Here is a 22584-nt window from a genome sequence, read left to right on the forward strand (position 1 = left end):
TATTGTGTGAGTGTGTATGATCTGTTATGCACACAATAACTGCTGTGTCAGTCCCACCGCAGCATGACAGGGTCACCCAAGGAACAGACTAACGGCAGGGTAGTACTAGATACGAACATCCACACAAGCATCTTTTTAATTAAATAACAAAAAATGCAGCCTGTAACATGTTTCTGAATGTGCTTTTCTGCAATAAATGTTCAACCAGGATTTAAAACCTGCAAGTACAGGACATCCAGAAAGGCAGGAGTTGCTTTTTTCGTCCCTTAAGGCAAAAGACAACAGTATCCTAAAACAGACACTAACTGTTGTCACACTAACAGAAAAGGCTACATTAAGCAAACATAAGAAACCATAAGCAAATGTGTTTTAAAAAGGAACTTCAACGGCACATCAGGTACCTGCCAAGCAAGTAATATTCCTTGTGCAAAGTGGACGTCTGCAAGTCTGTGTGTATGATATAAAACTCCTACAGGCGCATTTAATCCTACAGGCAAATACTGTGAGTGCAGACTCTACTACTTTTTTTAATCCATCTGTAAATATTTTTGGTCTCTAAAAGTGGCTGGTAGACATATAGGAAATCTTACTGGGTAATGCTATATGTAACAATGTTTAAATGACATTGCCATTTGTGTGTGTTTTAAGATCTTAATGCTAAACAGCATCTTTTTCTATTGATTGCCAAAATCTTGCCATGTATTCTGACTAAAGGTACAGTTTAGGTGAAAATTAGTCATTTCGATAGCAATCCGCGCATTTGGGAATTTCACTGGATTTCACCAACAGAAAGCTCCTTGGTTTGACCTTTGTGTGAACTGTGCTTCATATGTCGCTGCCATATTGACAATTGACAATAGACAAAGAACTTTTTTGCCCACAAAATATCACTGAAATTACACTGATGATACTGCACCGTAAATAAGTATTTTGGGAAAAAAAGCATTTCACGATATTATAGATTACATTGACATTTCAAAAAACCCACATTCCCGTTCAAAAAAGGTCTATTGCTTCTATGCCACAGAAGAATCTTTTTTTTTCCACCAAAAAACATTTTTCCACTATAAAGAACACTTTAAGTGCTAAAAACTTCCCACAAACGCCGATAAAGAACCCTCATTTTAATGGTGTAAGTATTGCAGTATTTCTTTATGATTCCTCTGACCTGCAATGCGAATGACTGCTCTCTCCGCAGGGTCCAGGACATCTCCGGAAGCAGATTTGGAGCGTTTGACGCGCTGATGTTTGGCAAGGTTCCATGGTAAGGTGTCTCCAGGAAAAGGTGAAGAGCTCAGGTCGCTTGCACTCTCCTCTGATGCAGACCTCTCGAGTACCCGCCGGCGACCCCCTGACATGACCTAGGAACGGAGACATGAAAAAAAAATTGAATAAATATAATGCACCAACGAATTCCTGATGCTCCTCGTGAGGATGTGGAGTTTTCAGGTCACTTTGGACTGCTGCTGGGGCTGTTTAGAGTCACTAGAAGACATTTTAAAGCTTTTACTCAACTGTAAATATTATCGCCTTTAGTTAGTTTTATTTTTGAGAACGGCTTTGAAACTTTAAACCTACAGATCAAAATCTCTCATGTCTCTGGAGTAGGAACCAGATATATGATTACTGCAATTCAAGAAGTTAACAAGAATATGTTAATATTGATTAATAAACTCTTTGGTGCAATCAAAATAAATAGATATTGCTATTTAAAGTGTGAAATTTCATTTGAACCTATGGAAGCCGCTTAGCTTCCGTGTATATAATCAGACCCTTAATGTTTTCTCGATAGTATGCTGCCTTCCCTGAAAGGGGCGGAAAACCTTGTCGGAGAATGATTTGAAGGTAACTGATTACTCAAAAGTTACTAAGGCAACATGAAGGTGTTGAAAAGAGCATGTTCCAATGGCCCCCCAAAAAGAAAATGAACGTCATTATTGTTAGTGGATCTAAAGAGACTTCAGACAGGAGTAAAATGCAGGGATGTGATTTAGAGAGGTTACAAAGTCAGCCAGCACCATTTCTGTGACCTCTGCCACCCTGTGATGAATGTGAAAAGACAGGACTTAGCCTACATTTTTTCCTTGTTGCCAAATATTTAACACTTTTAAATCAAATTCGCATGCTTCAAGTAATACTACCTTTACTAACATTCTTGGTTTGTACACAACAGATGCATTTATGCTAATAAAATCCTTTGCTTAAATGCCTGAAATATAATTAAAAAAATAAATTAATTAAAAAAAAAAAAAAAAAAAAAATATATATATATATATATATATATATATATATATATATATATAAATTTTAGTTATATAGGCTACTACCATTAGAAAATTTGGGATCAGTTATTAAAAAAAAAAAAAAAAAAAATACACATTAAACTGATTAAAAATACCGTCTTAATGCTACAAAAGTGTTGCTCTTTTTAACTTTCTTCTCAAGAAAGTATCCTGAAAAAATATGTTTCTATTATTGCAGCACGACTGCTTTTGATAATAACACTGTAGATAATAATAGTAAATGTTTTTGAGCACCAAATATCAGCATACATTACAACAGGAATAACGCACATTTCATAGCATGTTAAAATAAATATTATTATATTATATTATATTATAATATTATAAAAGTAATATTATTTTACAGTATCAGTTTCTACTGCATTTTCTTTATCAAATAAATGCATCCTTGGTGAGAATACGATCGGGGCTTCTTTCAAAAACTTGGAAAACTTTTGAACAGTGCAGTGGAAATAAAATACGTTAAAATATCTTCCATTTACTTCATATTTACAATTACTATTACTAGAAAATAAGTGGGCGTGTCCACGTTTGTGTTTACCGCTACTGAATGAATATTATATTTATATAAAATTACATAACACTTCAAAAAAAAAAAAAAAAAAAAATACACTTTACCATGGTTACACGGACACGGACAAGTGTCATAGTCAATAGCGTAAAAAAACACTACTAACGACTTCAAACCACCTCAGCAGACTGACAGGAAACTGCTGCTGTTGTTTATGTTTCTCGAGCGCTGCAAATTCATCCATTTTATGAGAAATCCTCGCATATTATCGCGCGCAGAAGTAGGCTATTCTCGTCATCACAGCTCAGCAGATTCAACGATGCGGCAAACACTCCGAGCATCCCTTAAACTACCGCTTCGTGTCGGTACCTCTACCGTTCACAGCCCGTACACGGCATCCAGCTGTTCACCGCCCTCCCTTCCGATCTGTCAACACGCCAATGTCGCCACCCCGCATGTAACGCTCCGGTGAAACGATGCCAAACTCGCAGCGTCCCGCCTGCGAATAACGCATAGGCTACTTCCGTGATGCGGCCGTACGGTGAAACGTACCTGCAGCGGAACTCACCGGGGAGGAATCCAGCAACGAACGCGCCCTAGTTATGAAAGTCAAGTGATGCTCCGGTGCTGTTTGCCCGTGAAGATGACGGTGCAGAATGCTGAGGACGATCACTGCCGGACAGGGGAAAGGTGATCTGATCTGATCCGATCCAACTCTGTGTTGCCCCTGTAGCCTAGTCCTTCAGTTCCACACAATGGTGGAATGTTACTGGGGGTTTTGCACAATGCAACGATAGATTTGATCTGTTACGTGGGGGATAGTTTATTGCCTTCCCGTGAACAAACGCTTCTCTGTTGGATAAACTATACAGTAGTGACCCAAAGCAATGCACCCCTACTACATCCTCACTAGTGACTGAAACAGCTGAGTACAAAAAAAAAATCAGTCGAAAAAAAGCAGCAGCTGACTTATAAATACTGCTTTATTAGCGGTTATTTATTTAAAAGTTAATAAATATATAACCAGTTTTAGTTTCTTTTAATAGAAGCCTATATTTTAATTAATATTTAGATTTTATTTTATCATTTAGTTGTATTGTTAACTATAAATACTGCATACAAACTACTTAGCTTTATATTTATGCTATTTATGTTTTGGAAAACATTTAGTGTAAGTCGATATAAACATTAAATGAACTCTTTTAGGATTAGATAAAAGTACAACCATTTTTAGTTTATGTTAGCTTAGGTTCATAAATGTTAACTTTTTTATTTCAATCAAGTATTAGTAAATTGTTAATTTAACATTAAAGGGGTACTCAAAATTAAAATTGTGTTATTAATCTCTTACCCTTATGTGTGCGTCTAGGGAATGCTCTCCATAATGGCACTATGGTGACCAATCATTAAAAAAATATTTTTTTTGTGTGCATACAACAACTATTCTCATAGCTTCATAAAATTAAGCTTGAACCACTGATGGCAGGTGGCATACTATGTCTTTCATACTTCTTGATAGTGTTAATTACTTGGCAGTCACAACCCTTTAATAAATGATTTGGAAGTATTTATTATTCTCTTTGTAGTTAGTGTGTTACCGAATAAAAAGTATTCGATAATGGCAGCGGTTATAGTTCCGTTATCAATAATAAATATTTTTTATAGTTGCATTCTAATTTAAAATAGGTTTGTATGGATGTACTAATATAGAAAAAATAAATCTGAAAAAATTACTTTTATCATCTGTTCGATCCTTTGAAAAAAAAAAAAACTGTCAAAAAATATCCGTTTGGGTCTGTCTATGGGTGCCTAAAAGTTTAGGCCACATCATTAAAAGACCAATTATTTTTTGATTGAGAAATGCTGAATTTGCACAGCTGTCGCATTTTGCAAGCAAATGTAGTTAACATGGCTCAGACTTGACAACATCTTACATAACAGAAGCCTTTAGGCCTCTCAATGGCTGGTAAGAAAAAAGGGATAGTTGTTGCCATTGGCATGGGCCGGTTGAGGGAGGCACCAGTCTCAGTGCCAGCTCCAGCCTATTGTGCACAATGCCTACTAAAATTAACCCTCTAGTGCACTTCATTATGGGTACAGCTGGGTATTTTATGATGTGTGAAGTGGTTGGGTGGTCCAGATGAACTGCTAAAATTTACTTCTTAAATTGCTTCACTTAAGAAATGTTTCTAAAACTTACTTCAGATACTCTTTTTTTACAGCACTGAAGCCCTCCTATACGTGTACTCTAAAAATAAACCTTTAGCGGATGTACAGTCTTAAGCGTTGTTCAGACCAAGGATAGTTCAAGGATAGCCATGTTCAAATTTCTGTCCAATTAAATGCTTTAAAGAATGACAACCGAACACCAAATGCCACCAATTACCAATCAATAAGTTAGGAACAGCAAAAAACAAATCATGGTTCATAGCAACATATTAAATTAAAGACTACCATGAAATGGGAAGAAAACTGCACTCTTCAATCAACAGCGTTTCAAGGACATAAAACAAAATCTTTATGCTGCTGTAGCAATTAAAAAAACTATATTAACTATATTAATCTCTAGAAACGTCACCTGCTCAGCAGAAGTTGAAGTCGCAGTACCAGGTGCAATGGTGACTTTCAGGTGGCGTTTGTTTCTCTTTCTCACAGTTGTAGAGGGCTTCTCTTCTTTTTCTTCCTCCTTCTCATCCTTTCTATCCTTCTTCTCTTCCTCTTCCTCTGCCTTCTTCCCTGGTTTTTCCTTTTCTTTCTTCTTCTGTTGAGACAGCGGGGTTGCCAGTTTGATCACCCCGACGATCCCCTCATTTAGCAGAGCCGCTGAGACACTCTTGTCCTTCGGCTTCTTCTTCCGCTGAAAAAACAGTGAAATCAACGCATTCATTTGAACGCCGTAAAAAAACCTTTTTTAACGTATGCAGGTTAAAGTCATTGTAGCCAAGAGATTTCCGAAAAGGCCCCAAAAGGGTTATCAGTGGGTTTAGAAAACGTTCGGCTATTTCTGACGCCCACCGCCTGGATCACACAAAGAAGTCCTTATGTGACAGTCTGTGAGTGTGATTGAATCTGTCAGGTGCACAATTAGGAGGCCTTTTCTATCAGACAAGTGTGTTTTTAAATAGAAAGCAGGTACAAGAACATTATTCTAGCTGGCTTTTATGTCAAGGTCCGAACCAGGGCTTTTTAATTACCTAATGGTCATTACCAAATGAGATTGTAGTGTTTTTATATAACATTGATCTGACATCCATCTTAAGTAAGAAAACCTACAAAGATCAACTTGAGCAGAGGATTAAAGGAATATTTCACCTGAAAAAATGAACAGTCTCTGGGTCATCTGCAGTGAATGGGACTACTGATAAAAACACCACAATAAGCCACAGGACTCCAACTATTTGGGAACAAACTCCTCCACATTTTGGATGCCCAGAGACCGAGTAAGTTTCCAACAAAATTATTTTTGGTGAACTATTCCTTTAAATAAACACGACTGTTTGAACGCTAAAGGAGGAGAATGGAAATTAGTTTGCTTCATGACAAATGCAAGAACTAAAGCTTCTTTTTCTTCCTCCTGAACACGTCACACATTTGGAAAACTTAATTCATAACTGAATGTCACTGTATTAGATACAAAATATAAAGACATGCATCAAACAAATGAAGCAAAGTTTTTCAGAAGCAAACACAGAAAATGCAATTGTGAATTCAATTGTTTTTGAAAGTAATGCTTTTTTTTTGGGCTATTGCAGTACCCAGAATAAATGATTACGACCATCATCTTTTCGACCATCTGCTCTGTAAATTGCACAAACAAATCTAATATATAAACTTTATCTGCCTCTTCTCTCGGGCTGTGAGATAATGTCATTTGGATCTGTTTTTCTCTCTGTCCACTTGGAGGACAGGGGAGGAAACAGCCTTTTGTTGTCCTATAGCAGTGCGCAGAGACAAAGTGTCTCCATTCATGCAGACAGAGCTATCACAGGCCATCGCTGTCCGGCAGTCTATCAAACCAGCATGAACACAAGCCTGCGCTGACAACTCACCCGTAGACTCTATCATCTCGTCTTATTAAGCAATCATTATGTGTTCGTCATTTAAGAAACGGCGCGTGAACACAGCTGATGTACAGTGTACCTTCACATACTGAAAAACTCTGAGGTTCTAACATGTTTTTACCTGCATATGCAATCATTAATATATGCAAAGTGGTACCACAATCAATTACAGCAAAGTATGTTTCTACTATATATAAAGGTTTTGGATCACGGAAAGGTTGCTGAAAACCAACGTTAAGTGTCATCAAAAGTCTCGTTTTACAATACTGGCCTCTAGAGGCAAGCTAGATAAAAAGTACATATTCGGAAGGCCTAGGCATATTCTGAATGATATGCTAATATTTGTGTTTTTGCAGTATGTGTGCTACTGCTCAAAGCTTAGGGGTTGGTAAGATATTTTTATTGTCCTTGACAAAACTCTATTATTATGGTATTAATTGATTAAAAGTACTGTAAAACTAATTTTCTGCCATTTCTATTTAGATATACTCCATCAGCCATTGCCAAAATCTTAAAAATCATCTATTATGCTTACCTGTTGCTCAATAAACATTTCTTGTTATTTTCAATGCTGTGTTGCTTAATATACAGTATTTTTTTAAAATACAGTCGCATACTGCTTCAGATGCCAATTTGCAGACATGGTAGAATCAAAACAAAACATGGTAATATGCATTAACAAGCATGCTAGCATTTCAAGTGAGAATTTATGTTGTATCTGCACACTACATATACGCAGTTGTCTGGGAAAGGGACAAAATTATTATTATACGAGAATACTAATGCACTTAGACCAATATCATATCAGCTTCATTAACTTGATAACAGAGCGATGACGTACCTGGCTCTGGTGTTTCGTCTTTGACTGCTTCTCCATGGCTGAAACAGAGACGCAGTATTAAATTAGTTGAAAGATGCTCATCTGGAGGATATTAAACCGTGAGGTCTGCCCACCCAAAATACTGGATATAAATGAATAATGACAAAGCTTCTCAACTGTGTCCATATCGATTAAAGCGTTTCATCATTTGTTTTTTGAAGGTTAAAACGTGTATATATAAACACGCTAGCAAGTATACGCTTTGAGATTGTGCGTAGCTGTCAAAACCCCTGTCACAGTAGAGACTGAAACAGCAAGTTAGAGCTTGCTTTGAACCTTGACCCCAGATGTGCGAAGAAATTACTCTTTCGAGCTCGAATGCATGTCAGACCCTCAAAGTTTTCTTTGAAAACACATGGCCGCTGCGTTTATGGAAATCTACAAGAACGTGTTTCATTTCATCAAAGAATACACAACTGACAGATTTCCCTGCAAACTACAGTTAGCACGTCCAGTTTCACAACCAGATCTTTGTGGTCTCAAAATAACTTTCTCAAGTGGGTCTTTTTTTTTTTTTTTTTGCAAGCATTTCAGATCTTGGTTTGGAAATGGCCAAATTCTGCAACGGCTGCCATTGCGTAACATCCCAAGGAACATTTAATTTAGGGATACCGCTTGACAAAGAGTAAACTGTGATTTGAGGATTTAAAACGCCCCTTTCAGATGACGTCAAACGACAACTCAACCGCTTTTCCATGCTGTGCCCCCTAAAAACAGCCAGTCATGGAAAACCACTTTTGTTTCCACTGCAACTTTTTTTCCCACCCTTCCTTAAACTGTATCTACTGCAGATCCAGAGAGAGCTGAAAAAGATCAGCAGGGACCGATTCCAGGTCAGTGTGAAAAAAAAGCAGCTGTATTACCTGAGAGGTATCTCTCCAGAGGGGAGGTGGAGCTCTGGCTTCCCCAGCAGCAGAAGAACAAGCTCCAAACCAGGACGGTGGCCAACACCAGCACGATCACCCAGAGCAGCCGGGCCAGAGCCGGGTACGCCAGGGCCCACTCTTGCAGCGTGTCCATACTTAGCCACTTTTCCTCTTCCCTTCTCGGTTTACTCCCTCTTTCCTCTCGTCTAGCTCCTGTGGCCGCTTCTCAGTGGCAGATGGGCAGCAGCTGTGCAAGGCCACAGCCCACGTCAGCTCTGGAGGAGTGCGTATACGAGCTCGTGCGTTTTCTTCACTGAGCCGAGCGGCACTCGCAACCCTGCCTGGAATATCCAGCAGCCACTCCCAGGGCAAAACATCTCTCACTCACACACACACACACACACACACCCTCCGAGACCTGTTGGTTAATGGTAGGTAAGGAGCAGAGAAATGCACCCGAGGCGATTTAAAGCGATAATGTAGCTCACTTAACTAGGTGTGCGTATAAACACAGAGAGCATGGAGATAATGAATGTAAACAGTGGCCTCCAAATGCGTTCGGACACTTGAGTCACACTTATAAAAAAGTTCTTGATGGGAACTGATTACATACATCCACTAAAAAAAGACAGGTTAGTCATTGCCGAAACAGCTGAGAAAAGCGAAGTTAGTTCTGAGAAGGTCTCTAAAAAGATATTCACACTTTAAAGTGTGACATCCGTGGCTAAACATTTTTTATGATTAATATTTATTTTGTTACGAAGAAATTAAGCACAAAAAAAGGTTCTCCGATTCATTAAAAACTGGATTTGATGCTTGAGGTACACTTTTGGTCAAAAGTTTAGAAAAATTTGTAAATTCTGTTTATGTTTATACAATAGCAAATAAATTAGAAATATTTCATGATCAACTTAAAATACTGTACTTTGAACTTTTATGTCAGTGTATTCAAAGAATCCTGAAAAAAACAAGCAACAAATAAAAACAATTGATATAAAAAACATTATTAATAACATTATTGATAACTAATTATTAATAACTAATCTTCAGAAGTATCATGGCTGCTAAAAAAAATGTTCCTTTGCAGACATTTTTAAAATCAAGGATTAATATAAAGCAGTTATTTTAAATTGTTGTTATATTTCAGCGTTTCTCCGAATTTTTTGTTAAATAAATGAAGTCTTCGTGAGCATAAACAATCAATCCTAACCATTCCAAACTTTTTACCAGTAGTGTGAATACTTTTTTTGATGAACAGACTAAACTGATCAGTTTCCAGGAAACATGCATAAAGTAAGTTGTAAACAGCACATATTCCACAAACATTTTGTCTGGACATTGGATAAAATCTAAAAATAACTAAAGGAAAATCTGCCATTGAGAGGAAGCTGCTCATTTATGAGTCACAACAGGATCTTTCCATCTCGGTTTGCTTCTTTGACAGCACACCCTGTGTTTTTCACCCTCTGGCCCAAAATTACCTGGTCCCCCCCCAAAATCAAACACAGATGCCCAAGATTCCTAGGTTTTGGCTTGTAAACACACAGGAAAATCAAGAAGGCTTTAAAAGACATGATGATCAGTCAGGCAGCTGGTAATGGCTGGTTTGTGGCAGTCTCTGTGACTAGCCAGACAGAGGTGGAAAAAGTTAGTCACTACCGCCACCTACAGGATGAGACACTGCTTGTGCATATCCTTGCCATTACATAAATAATATCAGCATAGGCCTGATACAGAGTTCCCACACTTTAGAACCAAAGTGAGTGTCAAAGTTCTTTCATACATTTTCTTGATTGATTATATATTTTTTTTGTTTGTCTAATCAATTAAATGCTTTTGAAAAGTTTTCTATTAAAAAGGATCAGTTTACCCAAAAATGAAAGTTATGTCAATTTATGCGTCTACTGAACACAAGGGAAGACATTCTGAAGAAAGTTTTGGTCTGTTTTGGTCACCATTGACTTCCATAGTAGGAAAAAAAAAATACTATTGTCAATGGTAACCCAAAATAACCTGGTTACACATTTTCTTGAAAATGTCTTCCTTTGTGTTTGGTAGAGCAATAAAAGATTTTTACCGGTTTGGAAATACTTCAGGATGAGTAAATGATGACAGAATTTACATTTTTTGGTGAATTATTCTCTTAACAGTTCTAAAGTTTGTAGTCTGTAAGATGTTTTTGTTGTTTCTGTTTGTTGAAAAGAAAAAATTCTACAGCAAAAGTGAGAGATAGAGCGGAAAAAAATAAAATAATAATAAAAATGTAGGCTATTTAAAATAACGGTTGTTTTTAATTGATATTCATCAAAGATGCCTGAGAAAAAAAAAAAAAGCTATCAAGGTTTCCAAAAAATATTCAACATAAGAAATGTTAAAAAAAAAAATAAGTGCAGCATATTAAAGTTAATTATGAAGGATCATATGACACTGAAGACTAGACTAATTAAAGCTTTGATTGCAGGGATAAATTATATTTGAACAGTAAAAAAAAAATCTTTTAAATCACAGTATTTAACAATATTGCCGATTTCACTCATTTAACTTACTGACCCCAATCTTTTGAACATTTAGCAAAAATCAGATCTCTTTTAGGCCTGAAACTTTCAAAATTCTCTAATATTTCCACGACTGTAGTACCCTGTTGATAGATAGACAAATAAGCAGCAAAAAAACATGAGTGTTAAGAGAAGTGTGAAGAATGAATAAATAAAATAGGGAGGCTGTTAAAATACACACTCGTCTCTTATCTAATCATTTTTTTTCTGCGAGTTTAAGTGGTCACACTTGACAAACATCATAAATAAATGAACAAATATCCTTAAAAGGTTAAACAGTAGAACGGTTTTGGAAACAATTATTTCACACCAAAATAACACACTTTACCTTTAACTATTAAAGATTTACGGAAGTGTGTTGCAGGATCCTTGAAGATGTGTTCAGAAACACATTTCCGCTGTTTATTGTTGTGTTACGGTGTTTCAAAACAATGACTTGCATAAGAGAAAAGATGAATGTCTTTTGAGATTACACGGAACTGGAACAATGAATAAAATCTTGCCTGGTAAATTCCTTCCTTCATACAGAATACATAATATTCACAGCAGCATCCCAGATCTCCGTAGCTCTTGGTCATGCAGGAAATCAGTCTTTTGTAAAATGATCCTAATATAAAACATGGCTAATAAAAGATAGTTAAATACTAAAATGAGGTCGAGGAGTAAGATGATCCACTGTTTTGCCTCGTGTTTCCAGTCTAATAGAAGCCAGTGTCTTGTGCCGCCCAGTTTGGCGTCTAGAAATAAAATGGAGGATCATTAGTGGCATCCAACATGCAGCATGTACAACAGAAACTATTTCTTCTATTAAATGTTTGACGTGAATATTTTAAATAGTCAAAATGTTCTGACGCGAACAATGTCTTCAAAATGAATATCAAGCGAAGTACAAGACAAGACGTATGACGTGAATTACTTCACTGACATAAAATCCGATTATTAAGACATTACGCTGAGTCTGGGCTTTGATTTGGAAGTGTGCAAGATATTTTGGGGAACTGTACGCTGACTAATGCTGGCTAATGTTCAGATAAGAAAAAATGCTTCCACGCTTAAAAGCAAAAGTTTCCCAGCACACTCATTTCTTGACGGTAACGATTCCAATGAGGCTCATTAGTTCAGTCCGCATTGTTTGATCTGAGTCTGGTACCTCGTTCCTGCTGCTGTGGCTGAGCTTCTTCTCGATGTTCATGGCCAGCATCTGACTGCGGAACGACAGGCTCTTGGTCTTCTCGATCACCTGCTGATACGGCGACACGGCGTTGTTTCCCATCACCACGTGACCCTGAGAAGAAAACACTCATCAGGGGGGGAGCAGCCAACCGTTTAAGACTTTAAAAGAATACTAGTATAAATGATCAAAGGACTTTGAAATAGTAAAGGCTTAAGAGGATTTAGTGGTTCAGCATAACTTTGATCTGCAAAAGACAACCAATTTTTAAACGAATTACAGCTCCTATACAAAATTTAAGATACATTTTAAAGGTGCCATAGAAAAACTATTTATCTTGGCACAGTTGAATAATAAGAGTTTTGTACACGGAAGTGACATACCATAAGTCTCAAAAACCATTGTTTCCTCCTCGAGAATTAAAAAAAAAAAAAAAAAAAAAAAAAAAAAAAAAAAAAGTCCACTGAAAAACAGGCGAATCTAAACTTAACACAGACTGTGACGTAACAGTCGAGATCACTAATAGTTACGCCCCCAATATGTGCATAGTGTACACCTAGACTAACCCCTAGCTGAACCAGCAGAAGGTCTGTAGGTATGGTGAAGATACAAGCATGACAACGGCAGATCATGGAAATAAATGTTAAGTTTTATGCTTTGCAGGGGATGTGAAGTGAAGAGATGGGTTGGTGTCTGTATTCAGAAACGCGCGGAAAGAAAATACTGCTTTCCAATAAAATAAACAGTTTATGCAATTGCGAATCTCCAAAGCGAAAGTGAAAGCAAAAATTTTTACGTAAACATCAGTGAATGATTTAAAATAATTTATCAATGCATTCAATGGCACCTTTAAAAAATTCTAAAAAAAAAAAAAAAAAAAAAAAAAAAAAAAAAAAAAAAATACAAAAGCAGGAAAATGAGACTTGTTGCTTTAAATCCCACAGTTAAACTAAGTTTTTGTTTTTTATTTGGCAACGTTTATTTAGAATGTTAGTATCATTAATTCATAATATTAATGACATACGTAAAATATGTAATTTTTTACAACATTAATAATGAAAATATGTGCACCTTTGTTTTTATGTTGCTTAACTAACAAATAGATGTCAGTGGGAGTCTACTGTGTCTCAATCTAATGGGCTTTGTGTTTGGACATGTGTTTTGCACCCCCGAGCTTGCTCACCAGTTTGGAGTCAATTTTGGCATCCAGTCTGGCATTGCGGATCAGGTTTACGATCCACCTCTCGGCCTCCTCGGGGGTCATATTCAGCTTATCTGCCAACATGCTGCCCAGAGACAGGAAGAGAGATGGGTGTGAGGGAGAAAATGAGAAATACAGAGATTGCCTGAGGTCAACGACAAGCTGTAGCTCTCGTCTTCAAACACGAGTTCGAACAGTCTCAACAAAAAAAACTATTGTTTCGATAAACACAAGTTGATGATGAATTAAGTCGCAGCACCACCTCTAAGATTAAATGTGAAAACAAAAGGGTTCCAGGGACAAACAGTGGCGATTAAAGTGAATGTTAACAAACATCAAAGTAACGGTGTAAATACAGTTATCTAAAAACTAAACACTTGTTACTTGAAATGGTAACTTAAAACTATAAACTTGATTTCTTTCAGCCAATTGCCAAGGAAAGGCTTAGCATTTACTTGGTTTAATGTTCTAAAATTATTCAATCCAAATTAAAAATGATACATTTTAAATACAAATCTGCACAACAAATAAAAATTAAAACAAGACATAAAAACTAAAACTAACCTATTCATAAAAACACTAAATAACACTTAACACATTGCTGTACTCGCATCTTTCCTTGGAGCTGGTTCTTTAGAATGTATACAATTGTGACGTCGCTCAGCTTTTGTCAGATTTGGCTGGAATCCATTGATCCTGGCAGCGTGTTGAATCATCGCAGCGCGGTACGATCTTTTTACAGAGCTAAGAGGATTAGCGCACACTAGTCTATCAGGATTCCTCCTGGGAGGCGGTACTACCTGATGCTGATGCACTGATGGATCCGACAGAACGTCTCGAAGATGAACAGCCGCGCGTTTTCAATGAAATCCTCCAAGCAGGCCACCAAGAAGAAATCGTTCACCAGAACCTTGAAAAGAATAAAAATCCATTCAAATTATCTGCTTTGAAAGTGTTACGGAGACTGAATTTTGCACTTTTGAATATTAAAAAAAAAACAAAAAAAAAAAAAAATACTACATATAGCACACCGTGGTGCTAAGGGCGTCATGATTTCTTGAAAATCTTTCCCAACCCCAAAAAAAAACCGACCTGTAGGGATCTGAGTGATCAGGCTGGTGAAATTTAAGGTAAATCTCCGTGTCTGTGACCAATATTTACCTAGCTTTGATGACTGACGATCCGAAAAATTAAAAAAATATAATATAAAATAAAAATTTAAATATTACCTATTAAAAAGAACAGAATTTACCCCCAATAGGTTTATTTCTGTAATAAAAAAAAACACCATTTAAATGCAAAAAACAAAAAATAAATCCCTTCACTGCAGCTGAACCTTAGATCAGCTTTTATAGACACAAATCCCTCAAGCATAAACTAAAACTGGTGAAAAGGCAGGGAGATTATGTTTTCACAGGTCTGAATGCTGAACGCTCCCTCTGGCCCAACTAGGCCACGTCTAAGAGAAGAGCTGCCTCATAGCTGTAGGTCTGAAAACTGACAGCAGAAATGTCTTGAAAAGCCTAGTGGGAAACAGCAGTAAATTACAGCAGACAGGGATTTTCAGTGGATGAATGGACCCATGGCTCCGAGCAAAAGTATGAGAGCGCCTATCAATGCTCGTCTCCGACTGATTCAAACAGAGAGAAGCAGCATACTGAGGAAAATCACAGGAATGACAGCCCTGGTAGCTGCGTTACACACACACACACACACACACACAGCAGGTGGTGAACCTTACCGACTCGCACTCCCTTAGTTTTTTCTGAGCGCTGTCGAAATCAAAGTTAACGTAGAGGCACTCCACGAACTCCGTGATGGGATCCTTGTACGTGTACGACTCCTGTTGAGAGAGCAAAAGCAAAGAGGAACATTAATCTCGTGCTAATTTGACAGCAAGTGCCAAAGTCACGGGTATAAAATGTGGCGGTGCCCCAAGAAGCACTTTAAAACAGACAGCTAATTCACCAGCTCTGAATCGATATTTAAAAGGAGATGCAGCTCTAGTATGAACAGAATGCGATGCAACAACACTTGTTGAGCTGGAAACCTCAAAGGAGAATCTGGGAGCTCATTCATCTGAACCACAAAGAGGACAATCTTTCGGCTCAGATGCGCCCTTTCATAAAATCGCTCCTGTGTATATTAGCACACGTTATTAAAAGATTCTTAACTAAACTGGCTTATCTACATCTTCAGTATTTATTTTAGCTTTAATATTGAAAGCAATTAGTTCATGTTGAATTATTTCTCAGTGTTGATTTACTAGTACGATGTTACTTCTGTACTTCAGTTTTAACAATAATATCTGAAAGCATCACGCACTGGTGTGGTCTAGGCAATCTGGCTATTAACACAGTAAAAGCATATACGGCTAACAAACGTGTCTAGCTGGCGTTTGGCTGACATGACCCCAAAGCAGAGTAATCATACTCCCACTAGACATTTAGGCAATTTGCTGTCTAGTTCATGCTGACCTGTTGGATGACCTTGACCAGGTCTTTGAGGACCTGTCTGCGCTTTCTCACGTCTTTGTTGGTGATTACGGCCGTGGTCAGGTAACGGAGAATGTGAGGGCACATGGTCTGGATTGCGTTCAGGTACCTGAGAAACAGACAACAACCATCAATTTTACAAGATACTCCAAAACCTACTGTTTAAAGGCTTGAAATAAATGAATACTTTTCAAAAACGCATTAAATTGATCAAAAGTGACAGCAAAGACATTTATAAACTTAAAAATCTATTTAAGATAATCGTTGTTCTTTCAAACTTTCTGTTCAAAGAATCGTGAAGAAATTTTGGTTTCCATAAAAGCATTCAGCAACAAAAACTTCTTGAAAATGGTTCCCGAGCAGACAATCAAAATATTAGAATGATTTTGGAAGAATCATGTGACAAAAAAAAAAATGAAACAATGTAGTGTTGTCATTATAGAAATAACTTAAAATATTTTACATTATCACAATATTACTATTTTTACTGTATTTTTTTAATCAAATAAATGCAGCCTTGTTGAGAATAAAAGGCATCTTCTGATAATATGTACCTTTAAAATATTTAATTTTTAACCTTTTAAACTGTAGTGTATTTTTTCACAATTGTAGTGTACGCTTTAATAATATCTGAAAAATAATCTATAATATTTTGTAACAATTTAGACACTCTAAATTGAAACAATATTGAACATAAATGAGATTCAGAATTGAGAAACTGAACCGAATCGATGGATCAAAAAGCAAATTAACAATTAAAATCCAGATTTGAAAAGAAGCAGGCAGTTGAAACTGAATAATTTCCAAAGTGCTCAGACCAAGCGGCGCTCATTACATGGTCACGCAAACATGCACCGTTCCCCCCTAAAAAAATGTAACGCTTTCCAGAGCAAATCTCATTAACTGCAAATTTTCCAGCTTCCCCCTCTGAAGTAATTGTTACAAACCACTCACACTTCCCGGCAAATCCCTTAAGCAAGTGACATAAATGTTATGCAAATGTAGTTTGTTGCACTTCTACATTCTTTAATGAGCAATTTGAGAGCGCTTGTTACAGCGGAAGAGGGAATTTCTGTAATGTCACTCACTGGGGCTGATAGAGGAAGAGCTCGATGATGTTGTCTCTGCCTTTGGGGTGGTTAAAGAAGACGAACAAAGACCAGTGTATGAGCCACGTCCTCTGCTGCAGCGACTGAAGAGGAGAACTCACCGACTGAACAGAGGCAGGAAAGAAAAACAAGGTTTAATTAAAAATATGTCAACCCCCGCTTCAGTCTTGCTCATGTCGCAATGTTGAGGCTACATTACAAGCGCGGACAAACAAGGCCGCAGTAAACCCACACGCATCCATCTTTAACCTCACCGCAAATAAAAATGCCAAGTGTTTACTTCTCAGAGCTGATGCAATGTAAATGTCATCCCGGTCAATTTTGTGTGTATAGTTGATTTAATGCCCGACGTCTGCTAAAGGACTGTTATATCTGAGCTCAAAGGAACATGGGTGATCCACAAATTAACCAGTGGGAAGGATATTGAATTTCTTCAGCTGATGAAATACAGCGGCAAAACTTCTATTATGCAGGGAGACAGAGGTTTAAAAGAATCCAGACAGACATACGTTGTTGTCGATGGTCTCTCGCAAACGTGTCAGGTCCTCCATGGCCGCCTCCCAGTTCTGCATGAGGATCTCGGATGCCAGTTTGCCCCAGAGAGAACTCAGAGCATTCCTGTCCGTGGAGGGAACCTGGTCATGACAGAGACATTCTGTTGGTGTCAATTTCTGGGTTTTTTTTACCGTGAATCTCACAAAATCCCACTCCCATAGCTATACATTCTGATTGCTTTATAAAGGATGAATTGTCATGTCTCAACTGGCTATGACAGAATAAATCAGCAGCTCTGAATTTATTACTTGTATCTTTAGTTTTATATAGCAGTTGGGGGTTCGGTGCCTTGCTTTTTCGGGATGTTTTTAATTATTTAAAAATTAATCAATTTAATATATCATTGCTAAATAAAAATTATTATTATTATTTTCTTGCAAAAATTCTTACTGAGCCTAACTTTTGAACAGTATGTGGTTTAAAAGAAGTTTTTTTTTTTAAATAATAAAATATATATATAAATATAATCTGGTATAAGCTATTCTTGCAATATTTAAAACATAGCACATTTAAATAGAAAAAAATTATAATAATAATAATAAATGTATATTGGCAGTTGTTTGTTAAAATAAATTATTAAAAACTAAAGCTGTTATAGCACTCAGGAAAAAAAAACAAAGTAATTTGATCCTACATTTCTGCCGAAGGCAGTAATTTCAGGGTCTATTTCACACTTCACAAATTATATAAACAAAAGGAAAATACACTAGCGGTCTAGTTGACAAACAACACCACTTACAAGCACACGGAAGAAGTAAAGATACTCTGCAGCCCCTGAGTAGTTGCCGCACTCATACTGGAATTTGGCATAACGGTACAGCGTATCCAAATATTCCTGACGAAACTAAGAAAAACAGAGAGAGAAAATCATTGCCGGAAAAAAATATTCAATAAAGCAGTGAGCTTTTAACAAGCTTCACTTAAAATAAAAAAATGTATTTGGATAAGGATAATTGGTTATAGTTAGAGGCATGCTGCAAAACTTACACCATGTTTGTCTGCTAAATATTCAAAGAGCATCCTTCCATCCCTAAAAAAAAAAAAAAAAAAAAAAAGTGCATGGTAGTGGTGACTGTGTTACAATGTTTACAAAATAACCATACAAAAATCAAAGAATCAAAGAGAAAAATATTTCAAGAAGCAGCGTGCAGTAATACGACAACAGCAGACCTGGTGGACTGCATCTGTCTCTGAGTCTCTGGATCTTCAAACATCTTCACAATAGGCTCAGTTTCAGATTGAAGCTGCTTCAGCTGGGCCACCACTGTGGTCCTTTTCTCCCTTAATGCTGTAGAGTAAAATTGTTGTATGTAATATACATGTAGCTTATAGTACAGAACCTTTCACGATGTGAAATTCATTACTTATCTGGATATGCTTTTGTTTAAATCTGTATTTTGGGCAGAAAGGAAAAAGCACTTACAATGTGGAATGTCTTTGTCAGGATAGAGGTTCTTATATACATCCATGGCAAAATCCACCATGTTAGTGTCACTGAGAAGATCCAGCTTCCCTTGGAGAAGTTCTTTCTCATTGTATATCTGAGAAGACAATAAACATTACATTTAAAAGCACCAGATCAGGTTTCTTGTATATTATGAAGAGGAATAATTAACGAATAAACACAACACTTTATCAAAATGCAATTGTACACTTGCATTGTCATTAAGGTACTGTTGTTCTACCAACTGAAGCAACATAATATTTTACACATACCACAATAACTAATGACAATATTAACGTTAACGTTTATGGTATTTATGTAATACTTATGTAAAACTACGATATTATAACATTATAACAATAACAGCGTCTGAGTACCATGGTACTGTAGAAACACAAAGACCTACGGAATAAGATGCTACAGAATAAGAATTCATACTTTAAACATAGCTGATCTGTCAGAAATAAAAATGAATAAATATTGAATGCAATTATGTCTATAAAAGGTACTTTCTGTTCAATATCAGATACGAAAACCAAATCGTTTTTCAAGATCAGATGACTGTTCGCCACACGTGGTGCTGCCCATTTAGCGACTACTAATCAAATAAATGTAACCGCAGAACAAAGTAATACTTTACAAGACTGTAACTTATACATTACCTCCTTGACAGACAGAAATTCCAGCAGCGGAAAGACCAAATGCCGGTCTAGAAAATGCGCGATCTTGGTAGTCAGATCGTACTCCGCCATTTTGGAAATGTAACGAGGGTTTAAAAAACTTTATTTAAACACCGAGGTGAACAGTGACCTGCTGCACCCCTCAAACGCTCTCAGCCAGTTAGAAAATTGAAATTCATTACTCACATTTTGTTAATAAATCGATACTGGCTATTGTTTATATCAAACTCACTCAAAAAATAAAATTAAATAAAACTCACAACAAATTCATATGGGATCTGCCTTTTTCTTTATGGCATTTTAATTTCTTGTTTTGATGAAGGTAGCTACAGGCTACTGTAGCAGATGCTAGTAGCTTACGAGGCATTCATTTTATTCAGCAAATTATTATATTTGTTTGGTAATTTCACAAAAGGGTATACCACATTTAAAGAAATTGTTAACCTCTCAATACATTAACACCTTAACACATACATTTGATATACACAACAGTAGGTTGAGCAGGAAGCATGAAAATACAGGACTAAAGCACTGAGAATTAGCTTCAGAGTGTGTTGTGAGATCTTGTCCACAAAACAAGCAACCTGTTCTACAAAAAATGCCCAAAAAACAAATTTCCTGCAAGATATAAGCAAAAATTAGGTGACCTGTTTTTCCTTTCCCAAAGGATTATTGTGGGGCTGCAGTTTGGCCAGAAATTTTGTCCTCCAACACTTTCTGTGTGAATATACTACTCACAGAGGATATAGAAGATATAATTTGTAACTATAAATAAGTAAAAATAATTTCCATTTAAATATTGTGAGTTGAGTATTGTATCCGTTATGTTGAATTGTATTGCACGAAGAACCCAAAAAGTATGGTTTTAATGGTAATTTTGCGACAGTTATGTTAAATACGTGAACACAAACAGTATACCTACTTTGGTAAAGGAAGAAACAGATCAAGTGATCTGACTCTCAAGAGGAGAGTGACTCTCTTTATGATGGACATATTATCATTCTCAGTTAATTGCTAAATTTGTCATGGTCCTCACTCTGTTAAATGCCACAATACATCGTTTGATGTTTTTATCTAGCATTAAATTAAAATATGGCAAAACTTTAAAGAGCGGATTTCAAAGTCAATCCATCTAAAGAAACAAAAAGGTTGAGTGAACGCGTGCAACGCTCATCTAATCTAGTGCAGCACATTAAAAAGAATTTCAGACAGGAGGTGATCTAACCAATCCTCTCCGAAGCAAACTGGGCTAATGAAAAATATACTCAAGATAAGAGCATATTAATTATAAAATGAAATGATACAATCTGTGGTTTATTTCCTATTAAAACATCATTAATCCAGAGTGATGCTCTATTGGATGGTTTCTGTATCTGTAGATATCCTTGCCTGGAAAATGGTCTATGTTGCCGATCATAGGCTATTAATTGAGACAAATTAAAACATATTATGTGAGGATATTAATTTGTTCCCCAGTCTTGCAGAGTAAACATGTTCTGTGTGAGATTATACTAAAGGCTGTTAGTCATCACAATGAATATTTCAGCCCATGCTGAGTAATCTCATGATAGTCTTCAAACCTATTGTGCAGAGATACAAATTTATTGCAGTACTCCTACATGCTGTGTGTGTGTTTGCTACATTAAATCAGAATGAAATGGATGAATCTTTATTGAAGGCAGTTGTTTTTTTAATTCACACTAATTTGATTTAATGACAGAGGTTATTTTTAAACCAGCAATTGTTGTTCTCAGGTAGCCTTGCTTTGCTCCGGACTTATTTTACATTACATTTTTGTTTATTTAAAAAAAAGAATATGAATATGTGACTATGTATTATTATTACTATATATTGTGTATTGTCGTACGCAAGTTGATTAATAATAATGTTGATTAACCATTTTAATAATTAAGTAAAATTATAATTATCATCATCACGAAATTACAAAATTCACTGAAAAGTGTTATTGTTGTTGAAGGTAAGTAGATTAATCTGATATTTATCGATTTTGATCATGGAAATAATAATTATAATAATCAGATTAGATTTATTTCATTATTACACTTTCATTTATGTAATTATATTACAGCAGTACGGTTTTACTAGTAGGCCAATAATATTTGCAAATAAATAATATTAATTTAAATGTAATTTTGGATAGGTTAATTAAAATATTAAGAATTATTAAGAATTTCAAAATCAGCATCTGTCTTTCCCAGGCCTATAGTTTCGATGTTATATTTAATCAGTCATTCATTCATTTAAATATTTATTTCTTAGATTTTTAATTCTTTGAATGGATAAATTATGGTACACTGGGTACACTGAATTCAAGATATAATGTAACATTGTGATGTGGAACAGAAAGATCTCCATGGTAACTCTTGGTAACTCATGGTAACTCAGTTATTCTGATAAATGTGACAGATCATCCATAGCCTTGATAACAGCAAAACATCAGACTCACTTTTAATCGTGCAGCATGAAAAGCATGAGGGGGTGGGTAATTCAGTATTCACAAATTATATGGCTATAAAGGGCTCATTTAGCAGAGAGAGCACGAGAGAATAGAGCGGAGACAGACTGATCTGCATCACAAAGGAGGTCAGGTTTAACTAACCTGTAACTGAGCTGTACTAGATAGTCTCAGTGCTGCTCCACCTCATTAATCTCACTTCTGTTTCAACTCCATTGTGGGTATTTTTACACTGGTGATTTTATCACTGCTTCTCCGTAGCACTTTCCACTATGCC

At 36.3% G+C, this 22584-nt stretch overlaps 2 protein-coding genes across 6 annotated transcripts in view; both read right to left on the minus strand.

The window, feature by feature from the left end:
• The window catches only part of pleca (plectin a), an 86006-nt gene extending 77143 nt beyond the window's left edge, over positions 1–8863 (minus strand). For 3 of the 5 annotated variants that reach the window (XM_043217270.1, XM_043217268.1, XM_043217269.1), the window contains exons 1-4: positions 8619–8862; positions 7717–7754; positions 5393–5671; positions 1169–1361 (exon numbers count right to left, since the gene is read on the minus strand). In XM_043217270.1, the coding sequence (XP_043073205.1) occupies positions 1169–1361; positions 5393–5671; positions 7717–7754; positions 8619–8775 (667 nt within the window). In that variant the 5' untranslated portion in view covers positions 8776–8862. Of the gene's footprint in view, positions 1–1168; positions 1362–5392; positions 5672–7716; positions 7755–8618 lie in introns of all 5 variants that reach the window. The other 2 variants (XM_043217267.1, XM_043217266.1) reach the window with 1 other exon arrangement.
• A 2494-nt stretch (positions 8864–11357) lies between these two features.
• On the minus strand, positions 11358–19958 carry eif3eb (eukaryotic translation initiation factor 3, subunit E, b). The gene is made up of 13 exons (XM_043218348.1): positions 19814–19958; positions 19131–19248; positions 18878–18995; positions 18695–18737; positions 18447–18551; positions 17662–17787; positions 17132–17256; positions 16026–16152; positions 15290–15391; positions 14349–14458; positions 13531–13633; positions 12327–12461; positions 11358–11913 (listed from the first exon to the last, which is right to left on the minus strand). Exons 1-13 carry the CDS (start codon positions 19901–19903, stop codon positions 11875–11877), a joined length of 1341 nt encoding a protein of 446 aa, XP_043074283.1. The 5' UTR covers positions 19904–19958; the 3' UTR covers positions 11358–11874.
• Positions 19959–22584: the final 2626 nt, after the last annotated feature.

The sequence above is a fragment of the Puntigrus tetrazona genome, chromosome 19 (genome assembly GCF_018831695.1).
Source record: "Puntigrus tetrazona isolate hp1 chromosome 19, ASM1883169v1, whole genome shotgun sequence".
Lineage (NCBI taxonomy): Eukaryota > Metazoa > Chordata > Actinopteri > Cypriniformes > Cyprinidae > Puntigrus > Puntigrus tetrazona.